Below are 19,961 nucleotides of genomic sequence, written 5' to 3'. Positions count from 1 at the left end.
AGCAATCATCCCCCTTGGCCTCCTCTCAAAGTGCTAGGATTATAGGTGTGAGTCAATGCACCTGGCAATGATCACATAAACTTGTTAAAAGAAATTTGGCTTAGTTTCTATATTTCTGAGAGTTTTAGGAATGTTTATGTGAGTGCTCATTTATCCCTAAGCCCATCTGAGTAGAACTTTTTAAAGGTATTTTGTAGATTGATTTGGTAATACTATCTGAGATTTTAAAATATCACATATACACAAATAGATCTTACAGCTTTCATTTAAAATTTTTAATTTGTAAATCAGGAAGACAGTAATACAGATGCACAGGCTTATCTCCACTTAACACTTTTATGCAAGTAGTGTTTCTGGACGAAATAGGACAAGGTGACCCACTCAGATGGCCAAAACGTTTTACTAATGTCTATGGAAAAGGCTTAACATGATTTTTCATTTGTCTAGCATCCAAGTAGTAATTTTCTTTCCTGAGGACAGTCATCTCCCTAAAGTTTATATCTCAAAATGATGACTCAGGTTTTAGAGAAGATGGGAGAAAATTTACATCTCAAAAGCACAGAGGAAGTTCTTCAGGATTTTTGGGACATATTTGCTGATTATCAGAGATCAATCGTTTTAAATTTTATTATTTATTATTTTTTTTTTGTAGAGACAAGGTCTTGTTGTGTTGCCCATGCTGATCTCGGAACTGATAGGCTCAAACGATCCTCCAGCCTTGGCCTTCCGGAGTGCTGGGATTACAGGCGTGAGCCACTGTGCCCAGCCAGGAGTCAGTCTTGAGAGGCTATGCTCAATTTGAGGTGAATGATCCAGGAGATACCTAGTGCTGTCATCAGCCTGCCTCAGCCTGTTTGCTCTTCAGCCTTAGGTAGCTGCTTTCAAGAGACCCAGAGAACCCTGGGCACAGGAGCCCTACCCTTCACCTGGGGGCTGGGACTGAAGCAGGCATGGAAAGGCCTGGCGGTGGACAGTGGGTGGAATAGGCGGGGCTTGAGGGGGATGGGACGAGTGACAAAGTGCAAAAGCAAGAAGGGGCAGAGGCAGAAAGGAGGAAGAGGCTCTGGGGCCACTCGGGGCATCTCAGGCTTCCCGAAGAGGCCAGGGTCACCCCAGCAGGGAGTGGACAGGTGGGCAGATGTATAGTCAGCAGGGGGCTGAGGAGATCCCATGGGCAAGCAGGATCCAATGAAGGAGAGCAGCCTTCAGGGATTAAATAAGTGCCCCAACTGTCAGCCTCCAATTAAGCCAACTCTGACCTTCGAGCTCTTTGAAACCCTTTCAAATATCCTATTATCAGGTGTCAGCTGGGACAAATAGTAAATATTGTTACTGGCAATATTGAACTCTCTTTTCTCCTTTTAAAGCAAAAACACTTTTCTGGTAACTCAGCCAAAACCAATAAGGTTGAATGTGAAAGTTGCACCATCCCAGGCCAGAGCCATCCCTCAGGCAGCCCAGGGGAAGACCTTTGTCACCACGGGCAGCCCAGGGAAGACCTTTGTCACCATGGGCATGAGGGGTGTTTTCCAGTATGGATCAAGCAACACAGGCTAATGTGGCAGAAGCCTCTCACGTGGCTGCCCGTTGCAACCCCTGACTGGCTGATGGGACGGGAAAGCCCAGACAGCCTGTGTGGAGTGACCAGCAGGGCCACAAGCCAATGCCCACCCCCCTGCTGGCAGACAACAGAGTGTCCTTATGGGCCACATGGCCATGCTCTCAGGACAAACTGGAAAGAAATAGCCAGACAGGAGGGACAGGACTAAGGGTCTCCCGACCAAGGGTCCACAGGAGTCTCAATACACATGTGAATTTTCCCTGCAAGCCTAAATTAAGAGAAGAGATGGGTTTACCTTCCTCCCTCACCTGGGCCTGCAGACAGAGACCCAAGAGGGCTGGCCCTGCTGAGCATCCTTCCCTGGAGCTGGCCTTGGGAGCTGCCCTGGGATTTCCTCTGCAAGCTCCAGAGCTGGTAGGTCTCAGCTGCCCCACACTGGGCGCCAGAAACTGCAGGGGAGAGAGAGTCTCTTTCTCACCATCACAGGTCTCAGCTGAGTCCCGAGTAACAGAGACAGGTTAGCAGGAGACATACACGTTTATTTCATGCAAGTATGCTGTACTGAGTGCATGCTTCCTACACCCCATGCTCAGCACACCCAGGATGGCTGTGCCACATGCCAGGTCTCTGTTCAGGATGGCAGCCATCTTCTTCAGATCTCTAAGGAGGCTCAGATGGGATTCTCATACCTAGTGACGGTGGCCAGCCTCTCAAGCAGGGCACTGAAGCCTGGCCTCTGCTCGGGGGCCCTGCGCCAGCACAAGAGCATGAGTGTGTACACACTGGGCGGGCACTCTGGGGGACAGGGCATGCGGTAGCCGGCGTCCACCCTCTGGAAGACCTCATGGTTGGACATACCTGTGGCCAGGGGATGAGAGGAACTGGGAAGGAGGCTGTACACACTTGCCCACCCTCCCCCTGGGAAGCCTTCCCCACAGCCTCTGGTTGCGCCCTGGCATTCCCCACACACTGTCGGGGGAGGCACCTCCTTTCCCTACTGGCCACCAGGACCTGCACCTGCATCTCCAGTGTTGGGACCAGTACCTGGATAGGGCATCTGCCCCTTGCTGAAGATCTCATGGAGGAGGATGCCAAAGGACCAGACGTCAGACTTGGTGGAGTAGTGTCCTCGGGAGAGAGCCTCAGGTGCTGTCCACTTGTAGGGGATGTTGTGGTTATGGGAGAGGTAGACATCCTCCTGTAAGCAGGCTGGTGCTGGGTGGCTGTGATGGGCCCCAGGCACAGGAGGTGGCCCATGGCCACCGGCCTGCTGCCCATGCAGCTAGACTCGTGCTGAGACCCTGAGCACCAAAAGCGCTGCCCTCCCTGGGGTCCGCAGTATGGGGGTGGGAGGGTGGCAAGGACAGGAAAGCAGGAGGCTCCTGGGCCGCATCGGGGGCCAGGGCTGGGAGCCTGGCTGTCTGTGCCGTGGGCCCAGCTGCATCCTACTGGGATTGTGTACTCATGCTCATGTAGGAGCATGGAAAGCAGGGCCGCATGGCACCTGAGGAAACCCAGCCCTCTGCCGGGCCCTACCTTGATGAGCCGGGCCAGCCCGAAGTCCCCAACTTTGCAGATGTTGTTCTCCCCTACAAGGATATTCCTAGCTGCCAGGTCCCGGTGGATGTAGTTCTGGGACTCCAGGTAGCACATGCCCTCGGCCACCTGCGCCGCGGTGTCCACCAGCTCCGAGACCGGCAGGGCCTTCTCGTCAGTATCTGCAGACATGAGCAGAGTCCAGGGTCAGCTGGACTGGCTGTGTAGGGTGGTGAGGCTGGGCTGCATCCCAGGCTATGTGAGCACCAGCTCCTGGGCTGGGGCAGAGGGCAACTAGCCCGGTTAAAACCAGAATGGTGGCCACGTGGTCTTCTAGAAGGCAGGTCTGTGTCCAGAGCCACAGAGCAGTTCCTACCCCCGCCTTGCCCAGCCATTGCCTTCTGGAAATCTACAAGGCAGCAGGAACTCAGAGAGGTGTGTGGGATGGTGGTCGGGGCAGAGCCGTCTACATGACCAAGGCTCCAGCAGGCGAATGGCCAGGTATGGCCGCAGGAGACCCTGGCATTCCTGAGGACCTCAGATGATGGGGCATTGCCTGAGATGACAACGCTTGCTGTGGGAAAACGTGGGACCCAGACTCACTCCTTCAGAGCATCCTGCATGTCAGTGTGGGTCTGGCTGGGCACACCACAGGTGAGGCCAGTCCCCACGTGTATGCCCCCACTTTCACTTCTTTGGAGTCGGCTGTGTCTCCACACACCCATATCTCTGCATCCTGGCAGTGCTGGCTTTGGTTTTAATGAAAATAACAGAGCATCTGAGATGATATCTTTGAGTCAATGAGACCCGTTGTGTGTCTGTGTGTGTGCATGTATATAAGTGTGTGGGGTGTGTTGGTGTGCATGCATGAGTGTATAAGTGACCGCGTATATAAGGGTGCATGTGAGTGTGTCTGTGTCTGTATAAGTGCATCAGTGTGCATGTGCCTGAATGTGTTCGTGCATGTACATAAGCGTGCACACAGGCATGTCTGCTCTCCTGTCTAAGGTATAAGTGAGTGCACATGTATAAGTGTGTATATGGGAGTGCACATGTACAAGTGTGTACCAGTGCGTGTCCATGTGGAGGCATGAACAGGAGCCCGAGGGCCTGTGCCATGCCCACTCACCCCGCAGCAGCTCCAGCAGGCTCCCCCTGGGCATGAGCTCTGTGATGATGTACACGGGGTCCCCCACAGACACCACTGCATACAGTGCCAGGATGTGTTTGTGCTGCAGCCTCTTCATGGCCTGAATCTCTGACTGGAATGTCTGCTGGTGCAGGAGGTTGTCTGGGGACAGGCAGACTGGGTGAGTATGGGTGGCCTGGGCGTGTGTGGCCTTGACCTCAGGCCCCCAGGAGGAGACCAAGGCCCTGCCTACCCCCAGCAGCTGCTCAGAAAACATAGATGTCCTCCCCGAGACAGGGTGCCCCGCTCCCGAGGCCTCGATGCCAGGACTGACGCAACCCAGGGTCATGGCACTCCAGCCCCTGCCCCAGCACTCACATAGGCCCCACTGCCCACCTGCACTAGCCACACCCCCTTGGCCAACATCTGTCAGGGCCACAGCTTCAGAGCCCCCTGCCACATTCGTGCTTCCTGCATCCCTGATTCCTGACCTGTGGGGGCCACACCCCTGCTGGGGCCCAAGGCAGCTTTAGGTGAGCCTTTTCAGATTTCCAGTGAGCCTTTTCAGATTTCACACAAATTCATGTGAAAACACAGATGCAGCGGGAAGAAGACTGTTCTCCCAAGAACACCAGCGTGTGGGGGGCGAGAGGGGGTGCCCTAAGCCCTCCTGGTAGGCCAGGCCCACTCACCTCGTGAAATCACCTTGATGGCTACTTGGACCTGATCTTTCCAGAGCCCCTCGAAGACCTCTCCGAAGTAGCCGGACCCCAGCTTCCTGCAGAGTGAGAACTCCTCCCTTGGCCTCTCCCAGTCGTCCCAGTGGGGCAGGGGCTCAGGCTCGTGCTAAGGGGACAGGTGGGCACACAGGGCAGGGAGGGGACTCCGGTCCAGCTGCCCTGCTCACCCTTCAGGAAATGCCACTCTGAACCCGGTGTGGGAGCCCAGGTTTGTCCTCAGACTTAGGGCCGTGTCCAGCTTGGGAGGGGCTGAGTGTCTGGCGCATGGCTGGGCTGGCCCCTGCTGGGTTGCACACATACACCCATAGACTTGGGCCAGGATGCGGCAGAACAACTGACCCCTCGTGGGCTGATCTGAGTGAGAAGAGGCCCAGGGGGCATGTCTTCTGGGTCCCCTCCACCTCTGCTCGGCCCCACCACAGCTTGGACCAGTGCAGAACACCCAGGGAAGGCCGGGCCACCCTCCCCAGGAGAAGCACCCCATGTACCACCCCTCGCCTGCCCAGAGGGATACAGCAGTGGTGCTACCTTCCTGCAGGGTGTGGTCAGCCGCAGGCCAGGGGACAGGCTCTGGGCCCTGTGGTAGTCTACCAGCTCTGCCAGGCCAGGGAAGGACACCGCCTCGTTCAGGTGCAGGCTCCCAGCTCGCCGCCAGATCTTGTAGTGCCGCACAGCCTGCGCATCCCGCACTGGGGGGGAAGGGAGAAAGGGTAGGAAATGGAGGGGGGGTGAGAGGATGACAAAGGGAAGGGGACACGGGGGACGGGAGAGGGAAGAGTGGGCAGGGTGCAAGAAGTGTGTGTGGCCACCACCGACTCAGCGCCCTGCACACCCCACCCTGCTGGCCACACCCACTCAGGGGACCCACCAGGCTGGGGCTGCCTCTTCCATGAGGCCTGCCCTCTCCCAACGACCTGTCCCTGGCCCCCAGGTGGCTCCCATCTGCCCCGCAGTCTCACCACCCACAGCCCCCACCTGGACAGCCATTGCCACACAAAGATCCTGGGGCCAAGTTGACCTCTCCCCATATCCCCAGGGTCATGGGCAGAGGGGCTCAGGACTCCCACTACAAGGTAGGGGGGCGAGGACCTCAGAGAAGCCCTCCTGCCCACAAGGAGCTGCCACCTGGGGGTCTTGCTGCTGACAGCTCCCCATAGGGAGCCTACCTGGGCCAGGGACAAGCTGTCAAGGTGGGCAACGACATGGGAGCCCCCAGGAGACAGCCCAGGTCCTGAGGGTGCCAGGCTCACCATGGGGCAGGGGTGGTGGATGGCAGTTTAGGGACCTGAAGCCCCTTGGCAGGCAGGCTGGAGCCCCAGGAGACCTTACCGGAGAGAACATAGTCAGCACCTGGCTTCTCGCTGACCCTGATCAGGAAGGCGCCTGTGGCGTTGCCCGTAGCCTGCAGCCGATGCAGGGCCTCGGAGCGCGAGATGCGGCCGAAGAACCACCTGTGGAGGGAGCGCCTGAGCATGGGGGACCAGCTCCTTGACCCCACGCTCATCTCAGACCACCCCCACGCTGACCCCCGCTCACCCCACACTACCCTCACGCTGACCTCTGCTCACACCACTACACCCCCATGCTGACCCTTGCTCACCCCAGCCCACCCCCACACTGACCTCTGCTGACCCTCGCTCACCCCAACCCACCCCCATGCTGACCCCATGCTGATCTCAACCCACACTCTGACCTCACACTGACCCTGTGATAAACCCACTCCATGCCCCTTTGACCTTGTGTTGACCTCAGCCCCTACCCCACATCCATCCTGACCCCCTGCTGACCCAACCCCACACCCATGCTGACTATGACCCACGCTCTGACATCATGCTGACCCTTACCCTGACCCTATACCCACTCTGACCCCCTGTTGACCCTGACCCCACATTACCCTGAGCCCACACCCCCTCGACCCCGTGCTGACCATAACCCACATGCTGACCTTGACCATGACTCTACACCCACTCTGACCCCATGCTTAACCTCATCCCTACCCCTTGGCCATCCGACCCCATGCTGACCCTGACCTACACTCTGACCCCAGGCTGGCCTTGACCATGACTCTACAACCACTCTGACCCCATGGTGACCTTCACCCCTACCCCTTGGCCACCTAGCCCCATACTGACCCTGACCCTATGCCCATGCTGACCCCAACCCACCCTGACCTCACACTGATCCTATGCTAAACTCACCCCATGTCCCTCTGACCCCATGCTGATCCCAACCCCACACCCACACTGACCCTGACCCCACACCCATTCTGACCCCATGCTGACCCCAACCCCAACCCATTCTGACCCCACACTGACTTCTGACCCCAAGCTAAAACCACCCCCTACCCACCCTGACCTCACACCAATCCCCGACCAGCCCATCTGGAATGGCAGCCACCCTCACCTACCACATCTGGCTCCCAGTCCTGACCATGCTACTCCCAACACTGTCCCCAACCAGAGTCCCCTTCTTTGCCCGTCATAGACCCTGAATGTCCCAAATGGCCAGTTCTGGACACCAGGAAGGGTCCTAGTGCCCCAGAATGGGGAGACAGGTACTGCCATCAGGCTGCCCTGGTGGTCCCATCCATGGATCTGAGCCCCCAGGACACGCAGTCTATCATGTGGATAAGTAGCCCCCAGCCTCTGATGTTCCGGGACCAGGGAACACACCTGCTTTAGCCTGGGGACGCGAGGTGGGGAGGGTGTCCTGGCACGGGGTCCTGGCACTGCCTCTGCACATGCGTGCACACATACATGCATGCACTTCCATGCACACAGACATGGTGCATAGCTGCATACAAACAAGCACTCACATGTACACACATGCTCACATACATGTGCTCACACACATGTGGCACACACTCATACTACCACTTATATGCATGTACGCACAAGGCACTCACACACATGCACATACATGTCCCCACATGCACACATGCACAGGTGCACAATTGCACACACAGTACACATGCACACACATGCAGGCATGCACAGCCGCTCACATACATGCACTGATGCACACCACACACACATTCACATTTGCACACACGTACTCACATACATGCATGTACATATCCTTATCTGCTCACACACACAGATGCACACACGCAGACACACTGGCACACACAGGCACTCACACTAGCTCCCAGCTGGAGGGCGTGGCTGGACCCTGAACTGTGGACTTGAGGGTGGGGCCAGCAGGCCTCAGCAGGTGACCTCTGCAGGACTCCCTCCCACACAGAAGATCCTCACCCAGCTCAGAGCCCCCGGGGTCTCCCCTCTGCTCCTGCACAAGCTTCTCTTGCCCCCCTCAGTACCGACCACCGGCCCCTTCTCACCCCTCACACATGTGGAGTCTCTGGCCTCAGGGTCTTTGCACCTGGGACCCTCTTTCCCACCCCTGCAAGTCCCCATCATGGGCTCCTGCCTTTGACAGCTACATCTGCTCCTTGTGAGTCACCTGTGGAGGTGGCCCTGCACAGCCCACAGCACATCAGCACACAGTCAGCGCCCAATCAATGCAGATGAGCCAGGAAAGAGGGCTCAGAAGAGCAGACGCCCTCAAGACCTTCCCAGCCCCAGTTCAGAGTGGCTGTCAGGCCAGGACATGCCACATCAACTGCTCTCTGGTTCCCGCAGGGCTGGGTGGGCAAGAAAGTCCTCAGGGGACCCTGCAGCAGCTTTCTGGCAGCCTCCCACTCCCCCAAGCAGGTGGTGCAGCTGGTTCGGGCGGTTTGGAAAGTGAGCAGCTCGACATCCCAAGGCCTTGGTGCCGCACAGACCTTGTCCTTGGCAGCCAGGCCTGGATGTCCACCCTGGACCCTCTGTCCTCTCTGGGTCCTAGCAGCCCACATCCACAGCTGGAATGTGACATGGTAAGCCCAGGGATGGGGGCAGGCGATGTCCAGGTTGGACTTCAGGGTGCAGTAAGAAGGAGCCAGGTCCCCACTCACTGGGCCTCTGGGAGGCCAGTATAGCACCCGCCCCATCTCTGCTCCCAACTCCCGGGGACACGCACGGCTCTGACTCCACCGTCTCCTGCTCCGCCAGGTAGTTGTAGGGCACATAGCCCTCAGCCAGGGTCGCGCCTGCCGCATCCAGCAACGTGGCCCACCACCACTGCTCCTCCTTCCTGGTCACGTGGAACAGGTCTCCCGCCTGGAAGCTCAGCTCGTCCTCTGTCCGGGCCCTGAAGTCCCAGAGGCCTACATATGTGGGGCCCGGGTGATCCTGGCACCGGGACGTCATGGCAGGTGGCAGCAGGACCGGGCTATGGGCACCCGGCTGGGTGTGCCGGGCGGGCCGTCCTTACCAGGCCACCTGCCTACGTTTCCATGACACAGCGGAGACAGCCACGCCCAGTGCCCGTCAGGTGGCCTTTTCCACCTCCCAGGACACCCAGGCTCCGCCCCAAGGGCACAGCCAGCCCCACATGTCCCCCTCCTGCCCACTGGGTGCTGTCCTCAGTCAGTCTGGGCACTCAGCCCACCTGCTCATAGAGACCTGATGGCCATGTGCCACGTAGCTGGACCTGCAGCTGGGATGGGGAGGAGGGATGGCCGTCAGATGCAGCCTGCCTCGGGAACTGACATGGCAGTGGTCTCTTGGGTGTGAGCAGAACTAAGGGCCCCTTGTGGGGAGGGAGGGAAACGGTGCAGGTCCCCTCCCATTCAGGGGCCACAGAGTCCACTGGCCAGTATGAGGAGTTGCTGATGTGAGCATGGCCCCCTGGGCAGGTGGCACCTAGCAGACAAGGCGGGATCTGCTCTCAGGGAGTCAAGGGTCCAGGGGAGAAGCCTGGCCACCTGGGCCTGGGCATGTACGTCTGTGAGTGGGAAGAGAAGGGCAGGATCCCCATCGCGATGCCCATCCCCCCAGAGGGACCACCCCAGAATGGCCTATGGAACCCCTGTCCAGCACAGGACAGACAGGGCAGAAGCCAGGCAGTTGTGGAGACCACAGGGAGGGCTGTGGATGCGGCGGGGCATGGTCAGGGTGGCAATAGCTCCGTCAGCGGCCTGAATAACCTCTTGGAAGAGGAGGGCCTGAGGGACATAGGGGATGCCCTGAGTATGAGACTGGAGGGCACCCTGGCCCGCTGGACTAGGCTGAAGGAACAGGCACTTTCCCAATATGGACACCAGGGGGCGCACAAACACCATGCGGGGCCTGGGAGCGCCCACACCACCAGCCTGCAGCCTCCACCTCCCTCCTTCCTCCCCAGCAGCCCCAGCTTCAGCCTCTGCCCCCCTCACTGACCAGCCTCCATACCCCCAACTCCCTTCCAACTCAACTTTACCCTCCCCAACACATTCCTGGAAAACTCTGCTTGTGACCCCCACCCGCCATGACCCCCATATACCGTGAGCTCCATGGGCCGTGATCCCCACCTGCTATGACTCCCACCTTCACCCCCAGCTCACCCCCAGTGAGCAACCAAGACTCTCCACCCCACCTCCCCTGCCCTGCGCTGACCCTGCTATGTCCACCCCAGGGACCTCCAACCCAGGAGTCTGGGCTGACTGCCACAGGGAGTGGGACAGGGACTGCCAAATCTGTAGGAATGAGTGACAGGGAACCTTGTCCTCAGCTCTGTGTATTCGGAGAAGAAACAATGGCACCATCCCCTCACTTCACGGTGAGATTAGGAACAGGAATGTGGATTATTTCTCAGAGTCACAGACGTCCAGGGCAGCCCAGCTCAGCTCCAACCAAGGTGGGGAAGGGATGGGAGGTGAGGGGGAAGGGAGCATGCAGAGGGAGAGGGGTAGCTAGTTGGGGTTGGTGGCATATCTCAGGCCTGGGAGCTCCGTGCCCACCTGCCAAGGCCCCTGTGCTCCTGCCATCCAGCCTTGGGGCTCAACCCAGATCCTATGTCCAGGGGCCCATGTTCCTGGGTGCAGACCTGGGAAAGGTGCAGTCTGAGCCACATCTGGACACAGGAAAGTCCCAGCCCCTCCCGGAGACCCAGGCGTGCCCAACCTGCTCAGCCTATGGCTGACGAGTTGTTCAGGAACACGCCGAGCTGAGGGTACACCGGCCCTGGGGCTGGCCGCCCCTAGCCCCAGCATACTCCTCCCCTCCCAGGCTGACTGTGCCCACCCAGCTCTGGACTCTAGAAAGCAGAGGGCTAGGCCATCTGTCCAGGGGAGGCCCTGGCCTCGGTACGGCTGTCGGGGAAGCACCCAGAACCAGAAGTTAGGCTCCAGGCCTCCCCTCTTGGGCCCAGAGCCAGAGCCAGCCCCTTCCAGCCTCTCCCAGGGAGGAGCAGGCCGAGCAGGGGCCAGGCAGAGGCGTGGCCCAGCTGGGTAGGTTCCCAGACAGCCCAGACAACTCCTGGCCCCACACCTGCAGGGTTCGGGGCCAGACCCCAGTTGGCAGCCCCTCTTGCCCCTGGTCTGAGCTGCGGCCAGGCTGACCTGGGTCCCCAGAGTGGCCATTCCACCGCCTCCCTCTGCTTGGGTGGTCTCACCTGTCATCCTGCAGGAAGCCCTGCACAGCCTGTCCTCTGAGACCCTGGGGTTGCTCATCTTGACTTTCAGGAGTCCCACTTCCTGGCTCCCTCATGGGGCCTGTGGTCTGCGGTGACCAGCTCAGTTGCCTCAGTGGATGCAGCTGACCCTGAACCCGTCCCCTCTGAACATGAGGAGCTGAGCTGCCAGGCTCATCTCTGCATTTTCTGCCCCCATGAACCTTCTGGGCCCCAGGACCCTGGACACAGACCCTGCGGCCCTCATGTGCCCGCTCCTGTGCCTTCCACTTTTCTCTGACTACCGGGATGTGCAGGTGATGAGAGCCAGCTGTGTGCATCTCTGCCCAGCTCCCAGCTCAGTGACCTCCACATGTTCAACCCAGAAAGGCTTCCCAGACCCAGTTGTTACCAGGTGCCAGCACACCATGGCACCTCTCCACCCATGTGCTCCTGTGCAGCCAGGAGGCTCTACCTCCTGAACGATGATCACCTAGACCCCAGAACAGCCACAGAGGGCAGCTTGCAGCCAGGCCTCCCACTTGCCCAACCTGCAGCCTGACCACAGCCCTCCTGAATTCCTCCCTCTTCAACCTCAGCCCATCCACTCACTCTGGCCCAGGGACATGGAGAGAATGGCATAATGCCCAGGTAGCACCTGGCCGGTGGGCACCAGCTCCCTCTCCACCTTTCCTAGCCAGGGGTCGCCCTCTGCTCCAGCACCTGGGCCTGGGGTCGGGGGCTGAGCCAGCATGTAATGTATGTGTGTGTCTGCACCAGTCAGTATGTATTTACTAAGTGCTGTCTGCATGTGTGCTTCAGTCTGTACACAGACAGCCGGTATGCCCTGGTACTGGTCTGGGTCAGGTGGGTCCCGTGCTGGGGTCTGCCTGGGGGCTCAGCACTGACCACGTACACAAACCCATGGGGCGATTTGGGGGAACGTTGGGTCTCTTGACCCTGGGCAGGCGGGCAGGGGAGGCCATGCCAGGCTGGGGGCTTCTCCGCCCAGCATCTTCCAAGGCTCCAGCCAGCCCTTCTATGCTACGTGTGTCACTCTTGAGATGCCAGGGACACAGGTCACACTGGGCCTCAGCCCCTCCACTATTTGGGTATGTGTCTGCAGTGAGCATGGTTGGCGCATGTAAGCCTCATGTGCTCATGAGTGTGCGTGTCAGCAGGTGAGGCCCACGGCTAGGGGCTGTCCAGTCCCCAGCTGACCAGCATCTGGGTCCATGTAGATGGCATGTGGTCCTGGGGATGCCTGGCAGGAGTGGTTCCATCACCGCTGGTGTCCAGGGCTTGGGTCATGCCAGGGTAGGCTGGAGTCGCCGGTGGATGGCGTGCAGCTTCTCCCGCAGTACCACGAAGGCCGGCCGCTCCCCAGGGCTGGCCCTCCAGCACTCCAGCATGAGCGTGTACACCTCTGTTGGGCAGGCGGCTGGGCGCGGCAGCCGGTAGCCCCGAGTGATCTGCTGCAGCGTCTCGTGGTTGGTCATTCCTGGGGAGGGGCCAGCCAGGAGCGCTTGAGTCTGCCAGGGTCACTCAGAGACCTCTTGCTGCCCCGCTGCCCTGCCGCCCGCATCACCACCTGCTCTGGCTGGACCCTGCAGCCCCAGCAGGCAGCCTCAGGGCCGGGGCCAGTGACTCTTGAGTTGGGTGTGCCTACCCCCTCGGGCTGCCTCACGACACACCTTCATAGGGACACTGGCCGTAGGTGAAGACCTCGTACAGTAGGACACCGAAGGACCAGACGTCCGACTTCTGGGAGAATACGCGATAATTGGCAGCCTCGGGTGCCGTCCACTTGACTGGGATCTTGGAGCCACTGCTTGGGGAGTACACGTCATCCTGGGGCGAGAGGAGGCCAGCGGTGGGGGAGGCGGGACAGCCACCCTACCCTCCCTGCCACCCCAAGGGTCAGGACCTAGAGTCCCTGCTGACCTTGAGCAACCGGGCCAGGCCAAAGTCGGCCACCTTGCAGGCCAGGCTGTCGTCCACTAGCACATTCCTGGCAGCCAGGTCGCGGTGCAGGACCCGCTGCTGCTCTAGGTAGCTCATGCCCTCGGCCACCTGGCAGGCGAAGCCCAGCAGTGGCGGCAGGTTCAGTGCCTGGCCCTCGGGGCCTGCAGGGGACAGGGTGGGGCTTGGGAGGCCAGCAGCCAGCGAGGCAGGCATCACACACGCCCCATCCCTGCGCCTCAGCCTCCTCATCTCTAGGGACGGGTGATGATGGCACCACCCATTGAGGCTACAGTGGACACCGAGGGAGGCAGGAAGGGAGCCCGTCTTCACCACAGCAACCCCTCAGTGTTGCTCCCTGGTCCCCAGCCAGGCCCCAGTGGCCCAGGGCCAGAGGAAGGCCAGAGAGGAGGGGGGACTCTGGGGCGTGGCTTGTTCCATGGTCCTGTTAGACAGATGCTGGGGACCCAGAGGGGCTATGTCCCCCAGACTCCAGCCTCAGCCCTGGACCCACAAGGCTCCGACCTGACCCAGACCCTGCAGCTGGAGGCCCAACAAGGTTGGGGTCTGCATCTGGACCCCCCACTCTATCTGGCCACGGGGCCCAGCACCCTTCTAAGCCCTTGTAGCTTCCCCATGAATGGGATCTGTTGATCAGTGGCAGGTTCTCCTTGCCCAGCTAGCCCCACGGGTCACCTGCTACTCCCTGCCCCAGGTAAGTCCGCGGGTCACCCGGTACTCACTGCCCAGCTAGGCCCAAGGGTTACCTGGTACTCACTGCTCAGGTAGACACGAGAATCGCCTGGTACTCACTGCCCAGATAGGCCCGCAGGTTGCCTTTGCGCATTAGCTCAGTGACGATGAGCACGGGTCGCCAGCAGAGCACACTGCATGCAGCCGGATGAGCCGCTCGTGCCGCAGGCTCTTCAGCGTCTGGATCTCCCTGGTCAGGTCGTTGAGCTTCATGTCAGCTGCGAGAGACAGCGCAGCTGCAGGATGGCCCAGATGCCGCAGTGGGGCTCCCAGGGTGGGAGGGCAAGGGCTGACCAGGGCCTGGTGTGGGCCTGGGGCGGGGCTTACCTGACTTGACGACCTTGATTGCCACGGGCACCGAGCCCAGCCACAGGCCTTCCCACACCTCCCCGAAGTAGCCTTCGCCCAGCTTCCTGTGAAGGGTAAACTCGGAGCGCGGCCTCTCCCACTTGTCCTGCTCTGGGGGCGTCTGCGGGGGGAGGGAGCTCAGGGCAGGAAGGCAGCAGGTGGGCTCCTGGTCCGTCCCAGGCAGAGTCCCAGCATTGGGCCTCGGGCACCTCTGTCCCCAGAGCAGGCTCGCCAGGGCCCAGCTGGGACAGAGGGGAGGCAGGTGCTGGCCTCAGGAGACCTGCCCGGGGCTGCAGGATCTAATTGCTCTGGGGACCTAAGTGGTACCTTTGCCCAAGCCGGATATGCGTCCACAAACTCTCATTATCACCCCTGGCTGGGCTGTCATCATGAGGCCAGAGAAACCAGATTGCTGCCCTGGGCCCTCACTGAAAGGTTCTGCTGGGGTGGCCCGGAAACTCCGTGGTTCCAGCCCAGGTGCCCAGCTTGAGATCATCTTCCCTCAAAGCACCCACCCCTGGACCCCCCCTGCCGCTCCCCAAGAGCTGGACACACCCTGAGGTCTCTCCTCTCCCTAGCCCAGGACCCCCGCAGGCCGCCCCAGACTCAGAGGTGGAGATGAAACTGCCTCCCCTTCAGGATGCCCTGCCCCAGGCCTGGACAGGGCCGACTCCCTGAGGGCTCTAATCCTGAGGGGCACCCCAAGGGCCCACCTGGAGCACACAGGGCTGCAGCAGCGGGCTCCGACTCAGCCTTCCATGGGCCCGGTAGTATGCCAGCAGCTCCTGTAGGCTGCGGAAGGGCCGGCCCCCTCTGCAGGTACAGGCCACCGTCGGCTGCCGTCGAGATTCTGTAGTGGCAGACTTTGGCCTGGGCCCGGACTAGAGAGGGTGCAGAGATGGAGACCCAGCCGTTCCCAGGCAACCCGCCAGCACTCCCACCACAGCAGACAGCCTCCCTGTGGGGCCACAACCCTCCCGAGGGGCACGGCTCGGATCTATCCCAGAGCCCCGAGGTGGCACAGCTGTGTGGAGGAGGAGGGTGTGGGCAGCAGCAGGTCAGGGCAGGCTCTTCTGCCATGGTGTGCACAGAATAGACACTTAACAGATATGTGAGTGAATGAGCCCATGATCAAGTGAATGGAAGAAGTGGATTAATCAATGAATGAGCAAGTGAAGAAAGAAGTGAATGAGCAATTGAAGTGAATGAACATTTGCAGTGAATGAACAATTGAAGTGAATGAACAATTGAAGAATAAATAAGTAACAATGAGTGAATGAATGAGTGAATACATGAATGAGTGAATAGTGAATGAGTGAATAATCAAATGAGTGAATAAATAAATGTGTGAATAGATTAATAAGTGAGCAAATGAATAAGTGAATGAATGAATAAATAAATGAGTGAATACATGAATTAATAGATGGATGGCCGGGCTCGGTGGCTCAGCTTGTAATCCCGCGCATTTCGGAGGCTGAGGTGAGTGGATTGCCTGAGCCCGCGGGTTCGAGACCCGCCTGGGCAGCGAAACCTCATCTCTACAATAAATCAAAAAATCAGCCGGGCGTGGTAGCTCGCATATGTAGTTCCAGCTACTTGGAAGGCTGAGGCGGAAGGATCACTAGAGCAGGTCGAGGCTGCGGTGGCCCGGAGCTGCCACTGCACTACAGTCTGGGCGACGGAGTGAGACTCCAACTCAAAAAAAAAAAATAGATGAATGAGTGAATGAATAAAAGAATGAGTGAGTGGATGAATGAGTGAATGGATAATGAGTGAGTAAGATGAATGAATGAATGAGCGAGTGAGCAGGCCCAGGAGATGACCAGCATGTCTGCTGTGGGGCTCTTGATGGGGATGGACGTGAGTCAGGGGCCAGCAGCCCCTGGGATCAACCACTCAGAGGTCGGAGTTCAAGGGTGACTGGCCAGTGGGGAGAGGCAGGAGGGCTCGCCCAAGTACCTGACAATGAGTAGCCCCTGAGACTGCTCTCGCTGGGCCGGATGAGGAAGGCCCCAGGCGCATTGGGTGGGGACAGGAGCAGCTGTTGTGCCTGTGTCCGGCTGACCCCGCTGAAGTACCAGCTGCGAAGGGTGGGTGCGTGGTCAGCTTGCAGCCTGGTCCTGCACAGGTCCAGCCAGGCACCACTCCTCAGCCCCGGCCATGTGTCCCACTCTGTGCTGGCAGTGCTTCCTGGCCTGGTGTCCAGCAGGCTCTCAGGGACAGGTGCACCGGTGGGCTGGGTTTTCCTAGAGTGTGGCCTGCCTCGGCCGCCCATGCCAGCCCCACACCTCTGCTCAACCCCAAAAGACCAGGGATTGGAGGGCAGGGCTGCCAGGGCCTGAGTTGACCCGGCTCTCTTCAGGCTCTGTGTTTTGTCCCTACCAGCGAATCTACTCCCTCGCCATCGGCTGTGAATGACCCCATTCCCTGCTTTCAAAGGGCCAGCCCAGGCTAACATGCAACCCCAGCACAGGCTGGACCTGCCAAACTAGGGACTTTGCTGAGTCCATGTAGGGTCCCCAGGGGCCCAGATGAGCTGCCCAGAAGCACTTGCTGGGCTGCCACGTGGCCACACGGGACCGTGACCACTCCTGGCTGGGCACGGCCCACTGCCCCGGGCAGTTGGTGAGTGGGGGCAGCTGACTCAAGCAGCCAGAAGGCCCCAGAGAAGGCAGCTGGAGGACGACTGGGCAGGAAATCGGGAGAGGAAGCCTGTGAGGGCTGCAGGGGGGTATGGGGACTTGGGAGCTGTGGGGGCTGCAAGGAGTGTGAGGGGAGTATGGGGTCTTGGAGGCTGCAGGGGCTGCGGGGGTATGCTGTAGAGGGTATGGGGGCTGTAGGGGCTGCTGGGGCTGTGGGGACTTGGAGGCTGCAGGGGCTGTGGAGGGTGTGGGGGCTGTGGGGGCTGCAAGGGGTGTGAAGGGTGCAGGGGTTGTGAGGTCTTGGGGTGTGGGGCTGTGGGGGCTGCAGGGGATTTGGGGGCTTGGGGTTTGTGGAGGCTGTGGGGGTTGGGGGACTGTGGGGGCTGTGGCGACAGTGGGGACTGCAAGGGATGTGGGGGCTTGGGGACTGTGGGAGGTATGGGGACTGCAGGGGCTCTGGGGGCTGCCAGGAGGCTCATAGCCCCTTGTTCATCAGGTTCCTTCCCCCCGCTCCCGGCCCCCAGCCCTGACCCTACAGAGCAGTTCCCTCAGTTGAGCTGGGCTGGGATGGCTGCCCTGAGCCTGGGAGGCAGGGAGCTCCCGGTGCTCTCTCTGAAGGTCCCCAGACGCAAGGAGCCCATGTTGGGCATGGGAGACCTGCTGGGGCTCCCTAGCCCGGTGGCCGTCCCCTAAGTCACACTCACTCTGAGAGCCAGAGACAGCCTTGGAAGGAAAACAGAGAAGCTCCTGGACTCACCCCATGCCACGAGTCTCCACCTCCCAGGGTCCAGGGTGGGGGGCTCCAATCCTGCTTCAACTTCCCACCCTAGAGCCTTGAGCACCTTTCAGGACTCTTGAGAGCAGGCCTGACGCCCTGGGAGCACAGCCCCTCATCCACCCGATGGGGAGAAACAGTGGGGGGCTCTGAAACCAGCACTGACTGGGAGGCTGCGTCTGTGACTCAGTGTGAGTCCCGGAAAGAGAGAAGGGGACAGGGCAAAGTTGCGCTGTCCTGCATGGAGGAGGGACAGGCCTGTGCTCCCACCCCCTGGGGAAGCTAAGGGGATGGGGCTGTAGGAACCGACTCTGGGGACCAGGGGGTTGGGCACCGCTGAGACAAGGAGAGCAAGGTGACAGTGGACAGATGCTGCGGCCTGGGGAGCTGACGATAAGAGCAGTAGGCAGTGCCAGGGCTGGTCACCAGGAGGACATGGGTCTCCCCAAGATGAGACCTGCTGAGGTGGCCACCTCGGGGAGGCACACAAGCTCATTATGGGTGGGGGTACAGCCCTGAGGCTGCCCGGCTCTGTCTACTGCGAGCCTTTTGTTGCCAGGCCCTGCCTTCAGGGGTCCATGGGCAGCAAGACTGTTGTGTGTTAGGGGCCCTGCTCCCTCCCTGCACGGCTGAGCTGTGGGGATGAGAAGTGGGTGTCTCCAGGCACCAGCGGGGTCTGGGGGGATGCTGGACCCTGGGCACATCCAGAGCTGCGGGGGTGTGCCCAGGTCTCTCACAGGGCATGGGGCCAGCGTCTGGGGCTGATGACACCGTGAGTGTGGTCAGCCCTTTCATCTCCAGCCCAGGCAAACAGTCATTAGCGTCAATATGAGCAGCCACGCCCTGCCCTCCAGGGCCACCCTGCCCTGCCAGGGTCTGTCCCCCACCCCCCACCTAGGGGCAGCTGTGAGCCCTCCCCACCCAAAGGGCTGCCCAGACCCGTTGAGGCTCAGAGCAAATTGTGGAGCATCAGGGAGGGCCTGGCACCCTCAGAAGGCCTTCCTGCGACTTCACCTGCCATGTACACCTCCAGGGGAATGTGTGGGCACCAAGGACCTCAGAAGGCCGAGGCTGGTGGTCACAGGACTGGAGCAGCTGGACTAGGAGCATCTGATGGCCCCGCTCACCATGCCTTTCCCTGGGGCTCCTGGTGCATGAGCCCATCTCACCTGGTACACCCAGACCCTGTCCCTGCCCTCCAAGCAGTGACCACTCAGTGAACACTGACTCCCTGTCGAGGGCAGGAGAGGAGGTCCTGGAGTGATGGCCAACGGGTGCCTGGCCAGTCCAGCTGATTTACCCTGACCCGACCCCTCCTGACTGCACTCCCTGGCAGAGTGCTTAGGGCACGTCGCCACTCGCCACATCTGCCATCTGCCCAGTGCCCATCAGCAGCTAGATGAACTGCCCCTGAATGAATGCATGGACGAAGGAGTGAACCTAGAACACTATTTCTGACTCAAAATCCTGCCCTCACCCTGGCTTCCCAGGCCCTCGCCCAAGGCTTGAAGGTACTCACGGCTGGTCCCAGAGCGGCTCAGTGGGGGCTTTGGCGACGTCTAGCTCGGGGCTGGGTGGACCTGGAAGCCTGCGGGGCTCCGCAGGGTACTCTGCAGGGAGCTGTGGCACTAGGTCGGCATCGAAGTCCGGGGTCACAGTGACGCTGTCATCTGGATCGTCAGCCGGCCAGATCTTGTCCCAGAAAGAGGACAGGAAGGCCAGCCGCTTCCTGAGGAAGGGCTCCATGCTTGCGGGGCTGTTGGAGGCGTGGGGTTTCAGGTCACCACACCAGGCAGAGGGCCCCGCAGGGGAGGCAGCTCACAGCCATAGGGGCTCCGGGAACTCCGCAGGAGGCAGAGGGAAGAACTGGATGGGCCGGTGAGACAGCCTGGTTTGGAGCGCTCTGTGGCGTCCCTAGCTGGTACCCGGGGCGACAGGTGACACTGACTCTGCGGTCACTGGGAGGGCCCTTCTCCAAGGCAATGCAGCCCAGCCCACCTCCGAGCCGACAGAGCGGCAGCCCCCCCCCGCCTCCCCCCCGCCC

The 19,961-nt window shown here is 60.2% G+C and overlaps 2 protein-coding genes across 3 annotated transcripts; both read right to left on the bottom strand.

Moving 5' to 3' along the window:
* Positions 1-2,231: 2,231 nt before the first annotated feature.
* PTK6 (protein tyrosine kinase 6) lies at positions 2,232-9,238 on the bottom strand. 2 transcript variants are annotated; one of them, XM_008074659.1, is made up of 8 exons: positions 8,987-9,238; positions 6,296-6,417; positions 5,495-5,655; positions 4,919-5,072; positions 4,227-4,388; positions 3,098-3,279; positions 2,606-2,759; positions 2,232-2,419 (listed from the first exon to the last, which is right to left on the bottom strand). In XM_008074659.1, exons 1-8 carry the CDS (start codon positions 9,214-9,216, stop codon positions 2,232-2,234), a joined length of 1,353 nt encoding a protein of 450 aa, XP_008072850.1. In that variant the 5' UTR covers positions 9,217-9,238. The 2 variants fall into 2 exon arrangements, with proteins under 2 accessions (XP_008072850.1, XP_021562852.1); XM_021707177.1 differs by lacking the exons at positions 2,232-2,419; positions 2,606-2,759; positions 3,098-3,279; positions 4,227-4,388; positions 6,296-6,417 and having other exon boundaries at positions 4,954-5,072.
* A 3,506-nt stretch (positions 9,239-12,744) lies between these two features.
* SRMS (src-related kinase lacking C-terminal regulatory tyrosine and N-terminal myristylation sites) lies at positions 12,745-19,663 on the bottom strand. Its single transcript, XM_008074736.2, is given in 10 exon segments — positions 12,745-12,938; positions 13,132-13,288; positions 13,382-13,563; positions 14,213-14,272; positions 14,275-14,370; positions 14,480-14,621; positions 15,214-15,294; positions 15,296-15,381; positions 16,460-16,581; positions 19,437-19,663. Coding segments are annotated over 10 exon segments (1,347 nt in total).
* Between the last annotated feature and the right edge of the window lie 298 nt (positions 19,664-19,961).

This window comes from Carlito syrichta, unplaced genomic scaffold, assembly GCF_000164805.1.
Source record: "Carlito syrichta isolate Samal-C Ts95f unplaced genomic scaffold, Tarsius_syrichta-2.0.1 Scaffold117897, whole genome shotgun sequence".
Taxonomy (NCBI): domain Eukaryota; kingdom Metazoa; phylum Chordata; class Mammalia; order Primates; family Tarsiidae; genus Carlito; species Carlito syrichta.
Note: the sequence above shows the minus strand (reverse complement) of the source record. Positions and strands in the feature narration are given on the sequence as shown.